The sequence below is a fragment of the Danio rerio genome, chromosome 15, assembly GCF_049306965.1.
Source record: "Danio rerio strain Tuebingen ecotype United States chromosome 15, GRCz12tu, whole genome shotgun sequence".
NCBI lineage: Eukaryota > Metazoa > Chordata > Actinopteri > Cypriniformes > Danionidae > Danio > Danio rerio.
Genome location: NC_133190.1, coordinates 22,993,909 through 23,017,303, shown reverse-complemented (window position 1 = coordinate 23,017,303; position 23,395 = coordinate 22,993,909). Strand labels below are relative to the sequence as shown.

Here is a 23,395-nt window from a genome sequence, read left to right as displayed (position 1 = left end):
TTATAATTAACAGTTTACAATACATTAGTTTACGTGATGGGCAAAAATTAATCACGATTAATAAAAAAATTGTTAACATAATTTAAGTGTGTACTGTGTATTTATTATTTATGTATACACACAGGCATGCATAATTAATCAAATATTTATTTATGTTTAGATATAAAATTAGAATTATGCATTAGACTTTACATTATAGAGAGAAATAACAGATAAACCATGACTGCAGTTCGATCGATTTGCTAAACCTGATAAACCGCACTCTGTAATTTTTCAGCATGCTTTCACTTTTACATTTGAGTTCTTTCACACACTAGAGTTTGTTTCAATTGAGCCGAGACCACCTCATTTAGGCGATCTCGGACCAATTGTTTTGGCGTGGATCCGAACACACTTGCTGGATTTACTTATGCCAAACAAACCACACTAACTGGGGAAACATGGCAGGTTCTGAAATGTGAAACTGAAAAGTCTAGGAAAGCACCCTTAAATATCTGGGTAAAAAACAACAACTTTCCCCCCATTGAACGATATAATAATTTATTGTAAGAAACATTTAAAATATTTTGGACCAGTAGCTTTATATGTGGAGATTCATTTTCTGCTGGATGTACTGTTGCCCTAAACAAGAAATAAAATATTTGTGAAAAACATGTAAAAAAAAAAACAAAACAAAAAAAACAGACAAAATATATATACCTTTGGAACGTTAATACAAAAAACTTTGGCTGTTTTAAAACCTTGACTTTTTTTATGCCTAATGTGCACACGCGTGTCATAATAAACTTTTTCTTTGCCCAGCACTAATGAATTTTCCTTAATTTTTACGTTTAAAGCATGGAAGGGAAAAAATACAGTTATTGCATAAAAATGAAATTTTAATCATTGTTTTTACTTTGAGAAGTAAGGAAGTGCGATGGTTTTTGCGATTTGTTTTAGTACTTTCGATACTGCTGCCTATGGGAAAAATGACTAGGAATAATAAACGGCAGAAAACAGTCAAACTATGTGCTCTTCAAACAAGTGTATTTCATGACTATACATAAAAGGTAGAATAATATAATAAGAAAATATCAATTTGCAACATCAAGCTGCACAACGAGCCATTTTTAACATATAATATTCAAGGGAAGTGAATGAGACCGGAAGTCACCAGCCAAAAAGATTCTAATGGCTGCGCCTATTTGTACGTGAAGAATAAGGTCAATAGAGATGTCACAACTTCTTGAAGTAAAACTCAATCTTTATTTTGCTGGGCTACTTTAAAGAAGCTTTGAGTTTCCGGTTGGACACATATTTTTTTCTTAACTGCAAACTCAAAATGTGACTCTCAGGGTTAATTGAATAGCATATACGTTTTCAAAGTGATGCTGAAAATGCCACTAGAGTCATTTGAGCTGGAGTTTGTTTGTAGCAAATAAAACTGCTCCATTCATTCATACACACACACACACTTTTGATTATTTAATCCAAAATCCATCCCATATTTTAAAGCTCATAATATCTTTATATCAACTTTCTGTTGACATTTTCACGAATCAAATGGCAAATTGGGAATTTGTCAGAACAACCTTTTTAAGGTGTTAAAAGCTCATAAATGAGCAATTATCCGTATTTGGTTTCTAAAAAATCAGTTTAGCATGACTACTTTAATGTCTCTGGAAGCCACCCACCATTTCCCACTATCAAAGAGGCACACTTCACAAGTAGATGCCGAGTGGTCCCAGTCTGGAGGCATGTGCCAGTGGGATGAGGTGTGAAATCAGGAAGGTGTTCACTTTAAAGAGCACACCTCCACCTTTGATAGACATCCTGTTTTGTTACCTGCTTAAAAATTCGAGCTCACTTGTAAGGGCACACTTCACATGTCAGTGTGATCCCACAGGAGTTCAGAGAGGCGTTGATGTCCATTCACACACCTAGTACTCAATAAGATTCGCTGTTCTCAGCTTCTCTGATCTTATTGTGAGCTCAAGTCCTTCATCCTGTTCCCGTACTGTAAATATTTCTCAGTCTGAGGGACTGGGTTTATGACCTGTCTTGGACAAGACTTTTATCTTCCTATCTTGATTTCGAAAAGGAAGTGAATTAGTTTGTAAGCATTTTTAATATGTAGTACTGCAGATTTGGGGTTTTGAACTCTCTAGTGCTTACCAAGGCTGCTTTTTTATTTGAGCATATAGTAAGAATAGTGCAATACTGTTACAGTTTTGAATGACTGTTTTTATTTTAATTTGTTCTGAGATGCAATTTATTCTTGTGACAAGCAGTTATTAGTCAGTATTAGTGTCCCATGATTCTTCAGAAATCAGTCTATAGAGTAATATGGTGCACAAGACTTTTATTGTCACTGTTGAAAAGTGTTGTGCTGTTCATGTTTTTTGTGGAAATTGTGATACTGCTGTATTTTAATATTAGGAATTGATTTGGAATAATCATAAATGAGTTATTAATTAATTTACTATCACTACTATCAAGTTAATACATCATGCTTAATATTTATTTTGTTATAATAAAAATATTATATTTTTAGTATTTATTTTGTTGAAAAAAATCTTACTGACCCAAACTTTTAGAAAGTTTTATATTAATTATAATATGCCAATTATTAAAACAATTATATAAAATATCTAACCGTTTTTATTAGGTATTACTAATAGTAGTAGTTAATAAAACGGACAGTTGCAAAATACAGACTCAATATTGATAGCACAGTGTGTACTTTTCACAGCTAGAGGGCGCGTTTTCACATCAAAGACGTGACTGAGTGTTGAATTACAGTCTTCATTACATCAAACAGGACTCCTGTAGAAATCATTTACTTTAATCATGAGCTAAAGTATATTCAAAACGTATTATCATGGTAGTATGAAGCAGATTAAGTCTAAAAACCGTCAAAGTGTGACCACTGAAAGGCTAAATATTTCAAGTGAATTATTAACTTCTGCTGTCTTCATTTGTTTCAAAAACACTGATTTCCTTAAATTTAAAACAGCATCTTTAGAAATCTTTTCTGCTGGAGATACTACTACTTTTCCTTAAAAAAACAACAACAAAAAACATAAATAAATAAAAAAACTTACATATACCGTAGGAACGGTATAGCAGAAAAGTTTGACTGTTTTAAAACCTTGACTTTTCCAGACCACAGGTATACCTTAAAAACCATTATCGTTCCACGCCTAATCGTCATTAGCATGTGTCACTTAAAATCTCTAATTTCATGGGATTTAAACATGTAATGCATGAATCAATTGAATTCAAATGCTTGTTTAATTTAGGCAAAATAGGAAGTGCACCTTCTTTGGTGAGCTAAAAGGAAATTAACTGATACTTGGATTATAAATTGGCATACATTCAGTTACAGTGACCTCACATACTATTGGGACAACATACAAGCTAAACCTAAAAATATTTTAATTCCTTTTTTGGGTACAAAATGTCAAAGTCTGTTGCAATTATTTTGAAGAAACTTATAGTCTAAGTCAATAGCTACAAAGTAAATTAGCTTGCAGAGTAGACACACTTCTCACAGCTCTTTGGTGAGATCACAGGTGTCATCTCATTGCTGCTGTGCTCTATAAAACACACACTTTTCAAACCGTGGCATGTGCTGGACTGAGGTGTGCGCTCGGGAAAACCTCGCTCACTGTTGTCACCTCTCATTCTCTGCCATCTTCACGTTTTTCAAAGGGCACACTTTAACATGTGCATGCAACTTACATAGGAGACAAATGTGAAGTGTGCCAAAACTTTTGTTGTAAAACTTGTCACCTCTGCCCACTCCAGTTGGATGTCAGTTAGGTGACAGTACGGGACTGGGAACTTGGCTCTTTTCCCATGGGCACACTTTTGTCTATCTTTTTTTTTTTTTTTTTTTGTCAGAAAGACAATTGAACCATTTACATTACACTTAGCACTTAGGTGTTTCGTTTGGTACTGTTTCAATTTCAAATAGTTTAAGCTTGTTTTTGAATATATTTATGTTAGCATACTCTATAGAACATACTTCTTACGGTTGAGTAGTTTATTCCAATTTAAATGTAGTACCTACTGAGTAGTAGGCGATTTCGGACACAGCCAATCTTCTTCTTTAAATGCTAAACAATAATCTAATAAAATAAAACTAGCAAGAAAGATCGGGTTATATGTGCAATTGGTGTGTAATGACTAATAATGATAATTATTTGGATGACTTTTTTTTTTTTTTGACAGATTTTTATCAACTACAAGCCATTTAGAGAATTGTTGTGTAAGACAGGCTTTCTTCTGCAGAAAGAACAGTCAGTGCTTTCTTAATCAGTTCTGTGGTGTTTATAGATTGTATTTGGCCCTCAGGGGTGTTCCCAGTAACTTAAAAATGGACTGCATTGATAAGGACTGGAGCGTATTCAAGACCTTGTGTTTTCTCAAAGTTGAAGATTAGCTCTGGTTTGCCTCGTTATTGGGTTAAGGTTGTTCTCTGGGCACTGCCATTGTTAGAAATCAGCCCAGACGAGGTTGTTTGGAAAATACATAAATACGAGAAGGTAGATCCTGCTACTACACAAGCATCTGTAGTGAGTTATGATGGAAAGCAGATGCGTTCCCAATCTCACCACTCAAGGATACTCTGAAATTTCAGGATTAGATTACATAACGATGAGCCGAGTTGATGGAGTTTAAGTGTTTAAGCTTATTAGGAAGAAATGTAGTAAATGCAGAGCTAAAGTCAACATATAGCATTCTCATATCCAAGTGGGACAGGACAAATTGAGTAGCCAGTAAGATGGTCTTGTCTGTGAACCTGTTAACACTGTGGCCATGTTTCTTAATGGTTAGTTCAACCAAAAATGAAAACCGTTACTATGTAACAATTTACTATGTTACTATGTGTCACGTCACTCAAAACACCTGAGATCTTCATTAGACACAAACTAACATGTTTTAGATGAAATCTGAGAGCTCTCTCATCCTCTATTTATGACACTGGTACTGACTTATTTAGAATCTAGAAAAATGTCAAAAAACATCCTCATGAGACTATACACCTGTTCACTATTCAATCAAAATATTATCAAGCTGCTCTTTATTACAATAAAAACAAAACAATCTCAGTTATAACAGAGTTACACTAGTTTTTGTTTTGATTTCCTCTCCAATGTTTTAATCCTCTATCTGTCTCATGACTGTATTTACATTTTTGAAAATATGATTCATTTAAAACAGGGGTGCCCAAACTGTGTCCTAAAGTGCCGATGTCCTGCATAATTTAGCCTAAACTTCCTTCAACACACCTACCTGAAAGTTTCTACTATACCTGGAAGAGCTTGATTAGCTGGTTCAGGTGTGTCTGTTTGGGGTTGCAACTAAACTCTGCAGGACACCGGCCCTTTAGGACCCTGTTTGGGCACCTCTAATTTACAACGTTTAATTGAAACATTTAATTTCAGTTTGCTTTTTCGTAGTTCAGCAATAAAACAAACAAATTACGTCAAATTAGAAATGATGATCTCTGTGATAAAGGCATTTGCCCTAACCCTCTCCATCATTCTCATTCTTTTCTCTGGTGGGGTGGCAGGCCAAATCAAAGGTTACAATAGCCGCTTTTCCACTGTCGGGCCAGTGCGAGCCAGGGCTTTAATTGGGCCGGGCCGGGCCAATCGCCTGGAGGTTGAGCAGTGAGGCCGAAATCATGTCGCGTTTCCACTGTCGGACTAGTAGCTTGTAGCGCGTCACGCAAACACCACCCCCAGAACGTCCCCCGAATCAACAGCACACAACCCGCCCACTTCATCGGGAATCAGGCAGATAAAGCACACCATCACATCATCATCAGGAGAGCATTAAAATAAAGACAACCGAAATAAACAATTGATACGTTACTGTACAGCTGTACATTATATGTCTATACGCACAGGCCTGTCTGTTTTCATTCATTATATTCACTTACTCACCGACCGACTGTTGCCATTGTTCATCGAGTGGTGTCTGTGAATAACTCTGTAGAAAATGTAGCCTATTTTATAACATCCTCATTTAGATCGACGCAGTCAAACATTCAGCCCAAATACTCCGGAGAGACCTGAAACATACTATTTTTTTCCTTATAGGCTATATGACACTTGGATGTTGCATATTATTCTGTGATGTTAAGGAAAGTGTTAAGTATTTTAGCACATAAGAGCAAGTAATAAAATATAGCCTATATTTTGTTGCGCTAAGCAGCTTTTCACTAATAAAGCTCCTCATGTAAATGTCATTTTTAAATTTTACCATGTCATATAAAAGCATAAACACTTGTTTGAAGACACAGAACACATTTTGTGTTTGCAGTTGTTTTTTTTAAAGCGACGCTGCGCAGGAAAGAAAAAAAGGTAGCCTAGTTTCTACTTCCACTCACCCAAAAAATTCTCTGTTTGCAAGATTTGATTAATATCATCGTATCCAAATACTTTATAAATAATATTTCAAACCTTCTCCGATGTTTGTTGTTTTAAGAAAATATCTAAAATCTTTTTTTTTTTTTCATAGAGGCCTTTGTAAAATGAAAGTTTAATATGGCTTTAAAACGGGTTGATTTATGTAGGCTATATACCTAAATTGTTATAGCTAGCTTTTGTTTGTTTTATATTGGTTTATTTATTTAGTGTGATTTTATTAAATCCGATCAAATTATATTTCAATATAGCTTAGGCTATTTTATCAAGAAATGGCACTATTGTTTTGAGTCTACAAAAGTGGACACATAATTTGTAAAATTTTATGTCTTTCTGTTGTATTCATATTGTGTATTATCTCAAAAATAAATAAAGAAAAGAAAAAAAGCCGCTCGCGGCATCAACACAGCTGTGAAGGGAGCGCTCTTTTGCTCGGTCTCACACACACATACAGGCATCTAAACGCGCACAAACACACCTTTAAAGTTTCACAAAATCTCTTGACAACCTTTACTGTCTGCTGTCTTTTATTATTATGTGTCTAAGATTATTATGTGTTATTGAAACATCATGGAGGACGCTGCAAAGTCACTTATAAATTAAAACTTTATTATTTTATGCAACAGCCTTACATTTTAAAGGGAAACATAAGGGCGATTATTAGCAAAAAGATCTCAGTCTATAAGGCTAGATTTTTTCTTTCCCTTATTTATTTATTTGTTTATGTGTTTGGCGCATGTACTCATATGTGATCGGAAAACTAGTGTAATAATGGCAAGCCATCTTTCCCAGACTCGGGGCAAAGTCCGCCTCTCCTTTCACTCTGCCCCGAAGCCCCAGTTGGCCCTCCTTGGCCCAAGGTATTCGGTGGGCCGAAAAAGGCCGGCCGCTGGCCCCTAGAAAGCCCCGCTTTGGCCCAATTAGGCCCCGGAAGTGACAGTGGAAATGCGACTGGCCTTGCCTCGCCCTGGCTTGCTCGCTTTAGGCGCAATAGTGGAAACTATAATAGTAATAATAAACTTTGTTTGGCCAGCGAGCCCTAGTTTGGGCATCTCTGCCCAAGATGTATCTGTGCTTGGTTTCAAACAGAAAGAATCTTTAACTGAATGCCATGAATCTTAATTCTCTAACTGAATGCCATGTGCACTAATCTACATATTATCTAATATTACACTATAGATCAGGGGTTTTCAAACTGGGGGCCGCGGCCCCCTGGGGGGCCGCCAGATGCCGCTAGGGGGGGCGCAAAAATTTTTAGATAAGGGGTAATCAATGGGCCCACATGGTTGAATTTTGTGTCCCACATCATTCTGAAGGTTAATATATTTTTTATAATAATTTGAGCTCAAAAGTACTGCAAAAATTAAGCTTTATGCTTATGTCATTTAAATGCAGTTGACACTTTCGTGAAACAGGAAAAGAAGCGCAGCGGCCCGCCTCTGTGCACGGGGACTTTTATTGAATAAGCGCTTCTGGCCGGGCACTTCTGTGACTTTTGGAACTTGTCTGCTGCACCTGACGGCGTTTACCTTTCACTTACGCTTAATTCTTTTACGCTAAACAACTAAATGAATGCTCAGGTCTATTTACTGACAATATTTCAGTTAAAATACATGATCAATAAGAACATTATCGGAGGCTGGAAGCACTTCCCTGTATATGGCTTGCGTTCCTAAGTAATCGATCAGCTGGGTGCTGCGGAGCGCGCGCCTCTTTGCGCAGGCTTCACTCATGGGGAACAAATAGCATTTTAAAGACACGGCACAGCATTGCACCTCGTCCAAAGTGCGACAGGCTTTACACTTTGCATTGTACAAATATCAGACAGTCCTCTTTGCAGCATGGCAAACAAACATATTAAAATTGTAAAGCAAAAAGTGCTGCAATAACAATGAATGGAGCTGTCATCACATCAGCGAGTGCTCAGAGTTTCACTCCTGTTACACTAATGACAGCTGGATGAGCTCTGCATTGGTTCATAACTGGATGATTAAAAAAACCTCAATTGTATACACCCTGAATAAAACCACTATAGCCTATAAAAATTATATTGTATCTGTTTGTGTTATGTTATAGGGCTAATTAATTATTAAAAATTAAAATGTATTAGTGCTCTGTATTTAATGGAGCTCAACATATCTGATTAAATTTTAATACTCTGAATATAAACGCATTTTTTTCAAGATGTTCCACTTTTTCCCATATTTATTTGTGTAAATAATTTAAATGTAATGTTCAGTATTATTAATAGAACACACTGGTATGGACATTTTAAAGTCAGCAAAGCTTCTAAAATTATGCAAAGTAAAATTTGTGGCTTTTTGAACTTGAATACTTGAATAAATTCTAGATTGCATTTAGGAAATTATTTTTTATCAGTGTAAGTCAGGATTGTCGACCTGAGTAAACTATGATGTGCACAAAAAAAAAAGGAATAAAAATAAACAAAACACACTGAACCACTACAGCCTCTATTGTAGTATTGCTAGTTACAACAATACAGTTAACTGTTAACAGGCTGATGAATGACAAAACTCTTTAAAACTTTAAAGCTTTAAATCTTTAGATACATTTAGAGTCTCAGCTGTAAGGGTAAATGCAGAAGAGTCTAGCTGTGCATAGGCAGAAAAAAAGCATAAAAATGGCATAAAAACTGTGTAAACATGACGACTCAAACACAAAATATGGCTTGATGGAATCCAGTGAGAGCAGACCACAATGAATACTGCGCATGAAGATTTGATCTATAGATTGAAGCACTGAAACCATGTCAACTCAACTAACATCTTACAAAAATAATCCAGATAGTGAATAATATAAATTTATTGAATAATATATTATAATGTAAATATATTGAATAATACAATTTAAAAAAATTAAGTACAGTTGTTAATTTGAGGGGGTGGCGTGATATTTATTTTTTGGGGGTCCGCGAAAGAATTCGCCCTACAAAAAGGGGCCCTCAGCTGAAAAAGTTTGAAAACCCCTGCTATAGATAATATGTTATATTACATATAATCTACATATTACACAAGATGGCGCCAAAGAGTGAAAAACAGCTGCATGACAGACGAGCATATTTGTGTATGTGAACAAATTCACTGACCATCAAGGTATGTCAAACAACTCGAATGAACGTTGTTATTAGTTTTACTAGTTATTTCGAAAAACATACCCTGTAGGGATGTCCAGATCCAATGACGTAATCGGAAATCAGATCACACGGTTTTATAAATATATTATTCTCATTATTTTAACACATCTATAGTTATGCGGCAGCACATGTGTGCAGCAATGTGTGTGGCATGACATCACTTTGTTGCAGAGACGCTATTGGTTAAATTCTGGTATAGTGGAACACGGAAGCAACTTGAAGCGGAAATCGCAAGTATGCCGTAGAGTCTAGACAGCTGCGGATACGCATATCAATATAGCGTCATTTTTGTAACACTGTACAACAATAATATTTTTACAGTACTATGACGATTAGGGTAGAGGTAGACATTATTCATTCATTCATTCATTTTCGTTTCGGCTTAGTCCCTTTATTAATCAGGGGTCGCCACAGCGAAATGAACCGGCAACTTATCCACCATATGTTTTACGCAGCGGATGCCCTTCAAGCTGTAACCCATCTCTGGGAATCATTCATACACACTCATACACTATGGATAATTTAGCCTACTCAATTCACCTGTACCGCATGTCTTTGGACTGTAGGGGAAACCGGAACACCCAGAGGAAACCCACGCAACGCAGAGAGAACATGCAAACTCCACACAGAAATGCCAACTGACCCAGCTGAGGCTCAAACCAGCAACCGTCTTGCTGTGAGTCGAAGGCACTACCTACTGCGCCACTGCGTCACCCGGGTAGACATTAATAAAATACATTGGGTAATTTATTGAGTAATTTAATAAATAACATAAATAATACTTGGTACAACTACTGTTTAATAAATAATATAAAGAATTCTCATTAACTTCGGGCCGCAACCATATCTGATCTAGCAACAACAACAACCATCTAATAACAACTGTCCAACAACAGTCTAATATGCATGCAAGTTCAAAATCACTTTCATGGACTTATAATCTGCATTTATTTTTACCTGATTATCCCAGCGACTCGCATATGAATCGTTAGTGATTCATTTGTTCCCAAACCCCTCCTTAGCGCGAAGATAGTATGCGCTGATTGGACCGATGACAGCCTGCTGCGATTGGTCGAAACTGACAGCCTTCAACGCGAGATAATACCCATCTGCCCAGCGTGACTTTATTTGACCGGTTGTGTGTGTGGCTTTTTTTCTGAGTTAGAGTGCGGGGCAGCAGGTTTTAAATCTCCAGGGTGTGTGCGCGCAACTACTTGTGTTACGTGGGTACATCATCGCGAAACACCTAATGACTCGTTATCAAGACGACTCGTTTGAAGCACTATGAGTCGACTCTTTTATAGATGAATCAATAGTTTTAAGCACTGTACACTTACAGATTTAGGCTTTAGCTGGATATTTCACTTCACTTAGAGCTGTGTTACACACTACATGGAAGGGCATTTTCAAAAACTCAATGTGGGCTCTTTAACAGAGATGTTGAATGTAAAATAAGATGAATAAATAAAAAGTAAGGAACATCCTGGATCTGTTTTTTGCTCTTCTTTACTCTTTACTTTTTTTATTAATTTTTTTAATAATATAATAGAAGTTTTGGACCCGGTTTCGGAATTAGGAGATCAAGGGCAAAAAACCTGATCTGGCCATTCCAGGGTATTAAGGATGTCCCATCAAAATATCCCAAGATATTTACATATTTTGGCGTTCTCCCTTATCTTACCCATTAACTTGAGGTTTTGGAGTCTCTTCTAATGTACCGATGAGTTGATTTGAGTGTGTTTGATTGAGAGTAAGAGGTTGAAAATGTGTACTGTTGGTGTGCTCTAAGGAACAGGGTTGGGAAACACTGTTCTAGAAAGCCATTTGATAATACCAGTTAAAACCGCACTTTATTACTGAAAGCTCATGTTTTCCTTTGTTTAGTTTTTTTAACAATCCCAAAAGTTGACCTTTAACATGAGTGTGATACATGCAGATGCTTAAGGTGTTTCTCCGGGAAGACTGAACAGCTCGCACGTCTGTCATCTATAATGATCCTGTAGGCACACTTCTCAGACAGTTGAGATGTGGTAAGAGTTGTGAATGGAGTGTGCCAGGCCTTTCAAAGCTGAGTCATCCACTTCATTAGACATTCGCCAGAAGGTCTTGTCACCGTGCCAAAATGTTTCTAGATATTGTTCACAACTACGTCTCCTAACTCTCAAAAGAACAGTCAACCAGTTTGACCTGTAACGGCGAAGTCCTCGGGAAAGCCCGCTGTGAACACATTGTTTGTCATCGCTTACTGCTAAACATTGGAGCATTAGCATATGTTTATAAATATGTGGTCGGTGTTGTAATTTCCAGAACAGTGTGTAGCTCAAGGACTATTTTGAAACCTTCAGCATAGCCTTCAAACTGGCTGTTTATTCAGAATTCCACATGTGAAATAAATTAATTAATTGTATCCAGCAGAAGGGCATGATTTGAAAGGCTCATTTAACACAGCTTGGTAATGTTTGTTGGGTATAAACGCCTTTGGTGTAATGACCCTTTTGGCTTATTTGCCTTTTGGACCGGTGGTCTTTGACTTAACTGGGCACACTTCACATGAGGTTGAGAAACTGTTAGAGGTTTATGTGGAGTGTGCCAGGCTTCAGGGTGCGATTTTTCACAGGCTATGGTCTTAATTGAAGGGCACTTAAGGGAAGTGACAGCGTGGGACCTAAGACTGAGTCCTCTTCTCATAGAAGATAGTTGAATCTTTTTTTCCTTCTTCTTTTAGAAGAGATTTGAATTTTAGTGGTTCATAGTTTGTTTCTGTGCTTCAGCATGTGCAGCATTAGCTCAATTACATAACCGTGCCGATGAGAAACATTTGTTTTATTTAAAACTTTGTGGCTGATAAGATAAAAAAAATAATAATAATAATGTTCTTGTACTCAAAGTTATTCTATTTAAATACTGAATTAACAGCAATGAAGTGAAATAAAACAAATATATTTTAAATATTTCTAGTTAACAATTTTTAATTATTATATATTATTTAATATTTATAATTTATAAGATATTAAACTGAGTTTGTTTGACTTTTTTCATCTTTGCTGCCACTTTTAAACAATTTATTGTCCTTGTTCTTGGACAATAATCTTACTGACTCAAATCTTTACAATACTTTCTAATAGGGATGTAACGGATTAAGGTTGATCTGTGATTCGTGTGGATCACAACCCACCGTTCGGAACACATGTCCCCTGTGGATTAATAAACAATATATATATATATTTTTTAATGATTAATCCTAAATTTGTAACGATCGCAGAAAGATCGCCTCTCGCATTGTTCAAATTACATGACATGATTTTATCACACATATGAAAACATTTAGGCTTTCCTGTAAAATATAATGATGACAGAAGAAGTTTTGGTGGGTTATTCGGTATGTAGTGGGTTTCTTAGGTTTATAAAGGAGTTTTCTGTCACGACTTGTTTAGACGACATTAATGCATTCAGTGTAAGCTGCTCTATTAATCATTTAAAGATCAAGATCTCAACACCCACACAAAAAGTTATAAATGATAGTTATTTGCATATGTTTATTAATCCTTCGAATCGCTGCATTCAAATCTAAAAGTGCAAAAATCAAGAGAAATTCAGTCTTTAGTCTTGGGTTAATTACATATGTTACAAACAGTCAAATAACACAGAGGTACTGGAATAACAGCTTATAGTTTAGATAAAACCACTTATGTTTATGGTAAAGATTAATATCACTGTCATATGCATTTAATGACGCTCAAAAATGAAAGTTGTAGGTAGCAATTAAATTGTTTAATTTAAATAATTAACCAGCCATCAAAAATATGCCACTGAATAATTCTTCAAAAATTATACATCTAGCAATGAAACATGAACTTTTATCAGTAAATAACTGAATAATTTATTAATAATGAGACCAAAAATAAAAATGGGTTGTACAAATGATAATGTCAGATTTCTACATTTGGTGTTGTCATCAACAGAAGTAGTAACAGTGAATTTCACAATACTGAATATTTTACTATTTATTTTTATTCAGCAGATTATTTCGTCATTTTATTATTTATATATAAATACAGGTTCTAAGTTCTAAGAAACCAAAAGTTTCTTGTAATACAATGTTTTTGTAATAAATGGAAAGCAAATTACCTTTGTCTTCTCCCCTTTTTGGCTGGTCTGAAAAATGGTCCGATCCATGACTTAAAGAAACCATAATGTGATTGGAACTATAAGATTTGTGATCGGTAAAACCTTTACTTTCAAATGTTGATTTGGATGGTTTAGCATAAAGAATAGATTAACCCTAAAACACACATTAATGTTCTGCTTTATTCTAAATAAAATACCTGTAATATAAATATATATTGTAATTAAATCTGTATTTAATCTAATGAGAACATATTGAAGAGCGAAAAAATGAAAAGACATGCTTGATGTTCATCAAATGATGTAATCAAATAAAAACATTTTCATTAAATTAGTTAAAAAGCAGTGTTCACTATTACAAGTCCATGTCTGACAGTGCAGAAATGCAATTTTTTTTTTTTTTACTCTTTTTATATTTATCTTGTGTATTTTCACCAAAGATCTCTAATTGAGTGACTTTTCCCATGTAGTGAACTCAAGTCTTTACTTTCCCCTTAGTTTCTGCACTTTATCTGTTGATTTGTCCACTGGAGGGCGCCAGAGCAGTTTTAGTACAGTGAATGACTGCAAAAGGAGAATAGCAGAGGTCAGGAACAGGCCCTCATCCCCCCGCTGTCATGTGAACAGTCCAGCGGGCAGCATGTGGTGCTCCTGGATCCCTGTAGACAGATGCAGCTGAATATTCATTGGCTGCAGTGCACTGATTTATTGTTTTTCAAAGACTGAGGAACTATATAAATCTTTTTATTTATTTATATTTATTTAATATGCCCAAAGTAATTTTAGCAGTTCTTGAAGTCTTCCCGTGAACTATATGCAGTAGTAGAGGGTGCTGTGGTCAACAGAGTATGCTGACTGTACTCTGACCTGTGGCAATAAACTGTTGGTCTTGTATATTTACATTCCATTTCCTGTTGGTTCACTGGAATTCTGCAAAAAGCATGGTATCATGTAGGTTTCCATCCATTTAACCCTGTCAGTCTGCAAGGATCAACAAACACTTTTATCAGAACTTTTACTGCTAATGCGTTTTTGCGTATCAGGTATTGCCTAGTCTAACCCTAATCTAGTTTGCATGAATTCTCCTCATACCCACATGCAGTGACTTGATGTTCCAGTGTACTCAGAAAACCAGTCTACATGCATCTCACCACTCTCTTTTTTTTCTTTTTTTCCAGATTCCAGATGAGTTTGATAATGGTAAGTCTTCCACCTTTCTGAAGGCATGTAAGGCACTTTGTTGTTGTTTTTTAAATGATGTGGATTTGTGCTTGCTTTGTTGTTGTTGTTTTTTTATACTTCAGCAAGTAGTATCCTGAAAAAAATGGTTCATCAATAATATATAATGTTATTATCATTTATTCACCCTTGACTTGTTCCAAACAAGTTTGAGTTGTCTATTTTATTTGTTCAAATTTATTTAGATATTTTGAAGAATGTTGAAAACTTGTAATTATTGACATCCATAGTAGGAAAAGCAAATACCATGGAGGTCAATGGTTATCAGTTGCCAACATTTTAAAAAATATCTTTTTTTGTTCAACAGGAGAAAAAAAAACTGGTTTGGAACAACTCAAGGGCGAGTAAATGATGACAGAATAGTTTATTTACTATATAAGAACTATTTCTTTAAGATAGTTTTAGAAATCCATTGGATTTGGCCTGTTTTGAAATTAACCCTACGTCAAGAAACCTTGCAGATGTTCACCTTACTGATTTAACAGTTCAGTCTTTTTAAAAACATTGAATGTGTCTATCTATATATCTCCAGTGCTTAGATGGAAGTTAGCATGACAGCAAGATCTCAATTATGTGCAGCCGTTCAGTCTACAAGCGTGAAATGCTGGTATTCCCTGTGCATTTAAATGCAGAGCATTATTTATCCCCTTCACAGCAGATGAGGACCCTTCTGGCCTGTTTGTTGTGTGTGTTTGTTCACCTGTCAGGTTAGCAGGGCACATGATGGATTTCTGGTGCCACACAGCACATTTACTCAGTGCCAGCGGGTGTCACCACACTTCACAGCCAAATGTTCCAGGGGGCTGAACCCCAGCTCTTGACCCCTGTATGCATCAATCTCTCAATTACACGGATTGGCCCTATACCAGTGCCATGTCACATGTGCCAATTCACGTTGGCATTTGTTTTGTTGCCCGTTTTCATGCAGCATTGACTCTTAATTGTGTGTTTTTAAATTATGAGGCTTGTGCTTCTTCTTTTTGTCTGTTTTAAGGTAACTGTTCACACAAAAATAGAAATTCAGTCACCATGTAATGTTATAACCATGTGTCATTTCTAACGTGTGTGACTTTTGTTACAACATAAAACATTTTTAAAGAACATTCTGGCCGTTATAACAGATATATTTTACATTTGACATCCATTTATGTCCCTTTGAAGTTTGGAAACTGTTGAATTAATGTGGAAAAACATATACAGGCAAAACAAAATAATATCGTAGCTCCTGACAATGTATTGAGGTCTCATGAAGCATAATGACCATTTTTATTTTTAATAATGTACAATGTATTGCACAGAACAATTGTTTGGCTTCAAAATACCTGAAACACATATTTGCGGGTGTTAACTTTGTTTAATCCACATGCATTTTCCTGGCTCTCATTAATTATTCATTCTTTTTTTTTTATGAATCAACAAAAAAAAAAAAAACAGTGTCTTTATCAATGGTCTTCATAGTATAAATGCTTTTTTTTTTAAAGCAGCAATCTAATAAATACATTTATTGTACTTAACTACCTAAAAAATATTTATATCTTATTCTGTAATAAATAAATATTATAAACTCTATTTATAACCCTAATGAATATGGAAATAGGCAGGGCTTAATTTGTGCCAGGACACGCGGGATGTGGCACCTATGAAAACTAGTACTGCACCTCATTTTACCAATCCCCCTCCTTAACCGCTCTTCTCCCCCATTCGCTGTTCACTTTCACTTTCTTCCGTGACTCTTCAATCTTCTTCACCTTCATACGCGACAACCCTGCGTTCTTCACTTTTGTCATTATGCCATCCGTCGACCCCACCCCTCGCAATTCACAAATTAAGCACTGGAAATAGGAAATATCTTACAACCCGTCTAGCTGCATGTTACAGTTTAAAAATATTTGACATTAAACCTTATGCAATATACATTACAAATCTTTGATTTGCATATTTTATTAATTGAATTCATCCTTACAGATTTTATCTAAAAAATTTTGTATTAAAGGTTTTGTATAAAGTTTCTAGAAAGATTTTGTATAAAAAGTATTATTGGACCAGTTATTTGTAAAATTTACTTTAAGCTTCACAAAAGGAAACTCATAAAAGTTTGGTACTGTATGAGGATGAGAAAATGATGATTGAATTTTATTTTATTTTATTTTTTCTCCTGTGGGTGTGATGTTCCTTTAAAATTGCCTTCCTGTCAGTGACTGTGTTTACATGGACATCAGTAATCAAATTATTTGCCTGATTTGAATAAGACAATATTATGGTAATGTTTACATGAGTTGCTTTTTGAAATTTCGTTTCATGATCCCGTTTTGTATGTCATAGCACATAATTCGATTAACGTCACTGCATCAGCATGCCATCCACGTTTTCTCTGGAGTTTTATGTAATTTTGCGTGTTTAATTCTTATTTGTTGCTTTAACTGCAGTTTGCCACTTTCACTTTCATTCAGGAACATTTTATGCATGCCCCCATGACAAACGAGATATTGGATGCGAGTATGAACGCTGGAAGAGTGAATTTAATAAAATTTGATATTGCACGTCGTTTGGGGAGTAAAAATCTGCATTTCTCGATGCAGGTGTCTTTGGTCCTTCACTGACCTGTAGGTGCAGAGAATAGTATCAAACAACCGTGTGTGTATATCCTGTCACAAAATGCAGCGAAAATCCTACATGACAGCGGTGTTTACATGTCTGTACTGCACTTCAATAATGCGACTTAAATTGGCATACTCCACATGTCTTAACCTGATTTTTCTTTAGTTGGATTATGATTTTAATCGAATAATATTAATAAAAAATCGCTGTTTAAATGGTAGATTCTTAATCCGAGTATTGTCTTAATCATATTAAAATCAGATTATTGGTGTCCATGTAAAAATACTCACTGAAAGCTGGTTTATGCTAACTTCATCTGTTTGTTCTTCTCCGAACAAATTTATAACGCCATCAACCATAGATACTTTATCTTCAGAGCAGGCATCAGCATTAATAGAGTGAAGGTAGACGCTACATTAAAGCAGACCACCTGCTATTTTCATTTTCCCGCTGATGTTGATTGAGATAGCAGGCAGCTTTCGCATCCTCCACGCGATCGCTTGGTCTCATCATAATTACGTAATTAATTCTACACGTTCCCTGTAGTGTCCTTCTCTTCCCACACCACCTCGATTTATTACCTCCGAGCCTGGAGCACTGCTGTCCAACACTAATGCTCTTATAGCTTTTAATGCCATAACGAAGGGCTATGATTACTTTAGGGACCGAGGTGAAACGCCTACTCCCTCATGGGAGTGGAGAAGCAGGTTTTCGGCCTCCTGGGCCCAGATTCACCCTCCCTAACACAGCAGAAGGCCAGCGTGATGAAGAGTGGACCCTTGATAAGCAGCGTCCTCTGGGAGACGGGACAAGGCACACTTCTTTAAAAAAAAAAAACCTTTTCTGCCTTGCCAAGTGACGGCATTCAATGCAGGACGCGTACATGTGCCTCCCGCGTTAGTCCGCCTCATTATTAGGAGCTGCATCACTCAATTTGCACAAGATGGCAACTGGCCAGTCTCTTTCACATGAAGTTATGTTTGTTATGCGACTGCAGAGACTAAAAAAATAAATCTTCCCAGTGTGTTTGTTTGAAACCTTGGAAACTGCTTGCTCGGTTTTATTTGTATAATGTTTGGAATTTAATGACAGATTCACCATCACCTGGGTCTGTTATCTAAAATGACATGTGTAGTCTTGTAGAGTGTTGATTGAGATGTATGTGGAGGAGGAATTGTTTTGCTTGAGCTTAAACGGACAAAGATTTCATAACAACTTACAGCTACATAGTGATCAGGAAATAAAATTAGAAAGCTGTTTAACATGCTCTGGTGTGAAAACTAAAAAGTATACATTTTTAGTTTATTTCCATTATTATACTGCATTGGAAAATGCTACTGATTCAAACTTTTAAGGAAAATTATCTTGAGGCTTTTAAACCTAGAAAAATAACTGAAAATAAGTTTGTCTAATAGATTTTGGTTGGATATTTGTTTATTTTTGTCTGTTTGGATGTTTTTATCTGTTGACTAGGAGGAAAAATTACAGTGAAAGTGACTAAAAAATACACAAAAGCAAACAAAAAGTGCTCAGGGGCAGCTTAAATAATGTGTTGTTGCTCTGTAGGTAAGGGGTTCATCAAAATAAACAGCAAAAACCAGTTCAAGGCACTCGAAAAATGTGGAAAAAATATTAAAAAGCCTTTCTTGACATGGCTATTTCTTATAACTGTGCCTGTTTTAGGAATAGTCGTGTCAATAAAGGCTTTTTAATATTTTTTCCACATTTTTCGAATGCCTTGGGCTAATTTTTACTATTTATTTATTACTTTTAATGTCACTTGCATGTTAAATATGTCAAATATCTGAATGGTAATATACTTATTTTTCTCTCTTTATATAGTATACTCTATGTAGGGTTGTGCGATTTAATTAAAATCATATCGAAATCATGATTTAAATGTGTGAATTCCAAATAGCCTTACAGCACAATTTTTTATGATCTATGCATGGCAAAAATATTTGTAGAGTGTGGACATGTTAAAAGTAGACGCAACTACTACTAATATTTGCTCAAGCAGGACCTCAGAGCCTTACTTAAGTTTGACGGCACACACACACTACTTAATTTATTTGTTTTGTCATAGGCCTGTTCTAGAGACAAATTGTTACACTTTTATTAGATTTCTTTCATTTTTTTCCCTTTTGTCTGTTTTAGAGACATGTTACAGTAGGGCTGGGCGACTTAATCGAAATCAGCATTTAAAACCTCTAGTCGATCTAATTTTTCCAGGAAAATTTTATCAATTACTTTCCCAAACCGTTTGTGAAGTCACGTGACCCTGCTCTGTTAAGACTAAATTATACTTCTATTATGATTTATACTTATAATATTATGATATTATACTTCTGCCAAAGGCAGGTGTGCAGTCCTGCGCAGCCTTCGCCTTCTCAAGAAAAAAAATGTAATTACATCTCGCACCGACGCCTAGCGCAAGCTTTGTGATTGGTCTGTTTGGTAGCAGGGTGGCGCAGAGAGCCGAGTTTTAGGCAATGTGTGGTTTAATTTATTTGTTCAGCGTTGATGTTCAATAAATAACGATAGATAGTAGATAGTGTGTGTTTACTTTTAATTATTTTAAAATCAAGTAATGCACCCTACATTCAAAAATCTCTCACTTGTGATATGTGTTACCGTACAATTACTTTAAGGGCAAAAACATAAAATAAATACATAAAATAATCTCTCACTGATCGTAATAGAGTTAAAATGTTCAATTAATTGAGATTTTGATATTAGGCCTAATTGCCCAGCCCTATGTTACATTAATTTTCTTTTCAGCTTAGTCTCTTTATTAATACGCGATTAAATCAGCGATTAAAGATTTAATTATTTTTAGTTGAAAATACGTTTCAGTTTCACACTGTAAAACGTCTTTGTGTGTCAAAATCGTGATTAGAATTGAAATAGCAATATTGTTCAAGAAAATCGTGATGAGTTCCTTTTGCCTGTATCGCAAAGCCCTAATTCTATATACATAGTATAGTATATACTATTCTATACATTTACTGAAAAAACTGATTCTAAATGATATTTATTGTGAAAAGAACCACTGTTCCTCTTCAAAAAAAGAAAACCATCTTCAGTAGTTTGTTGTTCTTATTCCGTCTCTTGTTTGTTTCCCTTGAAACAATCACCCAGTTCAGGGTTGACTCCACTTGGGCAAATTAATTAGCGCACAAACAATTCAAGCTGTGCACACATTGTAAAAATCAGGTGCTGTGTGTACATCACACACTGTTCTGAAGAAATCCACATCAAAAGCAAACAACTGCTAAGCAGGATAGTGGATCAGATTTGTGGGGATTTTTTTTGACAGTGATTTTTGTTGTTTACTTCAACCTTGTGTCTTTGTACTTGGAGAATAGTTTGACCTCGAGCATAAAATGCCTCATTAGCAATTTGTAAGTCATCCAGAAGACACTAGCCCATGTCTGGTACTCTATCCACACAGAACAGTTAGATCCCCATAACACAGCACAGAGAGAGGGGCCGCACCTAAAGACCACTTTTCATGGCTGGAGAAAGCAGCGATTGACAGGGAGGAAAAAGACAAGAGGCACCCAAAGAATGGGATGGAAGAAAGGCAATTGAGTAATGGCCTTTGGCAAACTAGCAAAGCATATGCTAGCCCACTGCAGGATTAAAGGAAGTCTTTGTTGTGTCCAGAGGCCTAGCCATCGATCTTCCTCTCCCTCCCTCCTTGCCTAAAAACTCAATGGACATCCCTCCGGAGAGCCACGGACAACAATAGACTCCTCGCCATTTACACTGACAAACAAGGTTAGTACAAGAGACTCTTCAAAGCGCACACAGTTGTTCTGCGCTTCTCCGGTGTCGACTTGGATCAGTCTTCTCGGTAACGGTTCTTGCAACTGTTCACTCTTTGTATTGATTTCGGCCAAGTGGAAAGGGAAGGACTTATGCCGGGACAGATGTGTGCCAGTTTGCACCGAGTTAAACAGATGATTGAGGTCGATGGAGAGGATAAACTTTCTCCAAGCGCCCCTTTAGAAACCATCAAAAGGCAGAAAACAATAGTTCACCTACACAGCCTTTCAAAGTTTTGGGGTCAGTTTTTCCCTCTCTTTTCAGCAAGGACACATTCAATTGATTAAAGGTGACAGTGAAACATTTGTAAATTGAACAAAATGTTTCTATTTTAAATTTTCTTTTGATCTTTCTATTCATCTAGATCTGAGGAATAGTATTTAATTAGACTGGCATTACAGGACTCAATGGCATTGTTGTTTTTATTAACAAAATGATTTTCTGAACTAATAATTTTTCATTATATTACTTTTTTTACTGTATTTTGTTATGAAATGAATGCAGCCCTGAATGCAGAAATATTTGTAAAAAATGTATTAACCTCAAACTTTTGGCTATCAATGTAAAAGGAAAACTTCTGTCATTATTAACTGACCTCCGCTTTCTTCAAATAACCGGTTTTTAACATATGGCAGGCAGAACGGGATCAGTGCTCTAAAAATAAACTTTTTGAAATCCAGCCTGAAATGGGAAGAAAATCCAAAATATTTTTTTTAACTCCAGGCTTGATGAGATTTTCAGAAGATGTCATATCAGACACCCACTCGCACATGAACATTTACTCAAAGGAGATGTCAATATTGCAATAGAAACACAGCTGTTAAATATATTCTGTTAACACTTTACAATAAGGTTGTATTAGTTAATGTTGGGTAATATGAAGTTTACTAAGATGAACAAACAATAAATACATTTTCTACAGTATTTGTTTATGTTAGTTAACGTTTAGTCATGTTTACTCATGGTGCAATAATATTTACAAACATGAATTTGTATGTTAATAATGGATTATGACATGATGAATTATGATTAATAATTGCTCTACACGTTTTGTTCATATGTAGTTCTCATGTTAGAAAATGCATTATCAAAGTGCATCAAAACCAGTCCCTTCTTGTATCTAAAGTAGGCCTGCACAATATATTGTTTCAACATCACTTTCGCAATGTGCAAAAGTCGCATTGGAGGATGTCAAGCAAATTCAAGTCAATTAAAACAAATAGGAAGAAATTATAAAGTTTGCCACTTTATAAAGATTATTTGTTTACTTGTTTAAAGGATGACTGTAGTGTTACTTTACATTTGATTATTAAATGTATTATTTGCTTTATGTTCTATTTGTGTCTCATCTGTGCTTTAATTTATTTTTTTTGTGTTGTGTGTGTGTATATATATATATATATATATATATATATATATATATATATATATATATATATATATATATATATATATATATATATATATATATATGAGCAATTCAATGCAAATGTCAACCTTATATGTATGTGTACACATTTTGCAGATTCACTCCCCTAAAGAAATAATCCCAATCGATGTAAAATTATGAATTCTTTCCAAATAATCGTCTTGTGAAATTATTTTTGCGCTATATGTCGCAGAAAAAAAAATATTGCAATTTTTCTAATATTGTGCAGCCCTAATCCAAAGTCTTTACATTTCAGTCTGATAATATTATCATTCATTCTTTCATTCATTTTCTTTTCTGCCTAGTCCCTTTATTAATCAGGGGAATAAACCTCCAACTTATCCAGCACACGTTTTACACAGCAGATGCCCTTCCAGCTAACCCATCTCTGGGAAATACTATACACACTCATTCACACTCATACATACACAATGGACAATTTAGCTTACCCAATTCACCTGTACCGCATGTCTTTGGACTGTGGGGGAAACCGGAGCCGAGAGGAAACCCACGCGAATCCAAGGAGAACATGCAAACTCCACACAGAAATGCCAACTGACCCAGCAGAGGCTCAAATCAGCGACCTTCTTGGTGTGAGGC

The 23,395-nt window shown here is 35.6% G+C and overlaps 1 protein-coding gene across 1 annotated transcript in view; it reads left to right on the top strand.

Annotated features, from left to right (window-relative positions):
- The window catches only part of timm50 (translocase of inner mitochondrial membrane 50 homolog (S. cerevisiae)), a 53,083-nt gene that overhangs the window by 5,594 nt on the left and 24,094 nt on the right, over positions 1-23,395 (top strand). The window contains 1 exon segment of the mRNA NM_200665.2: positions 14,877-14,898. Coding sequence (NP_956959.1) covers positions 14,877-14,898 — 22 coding nt within the window.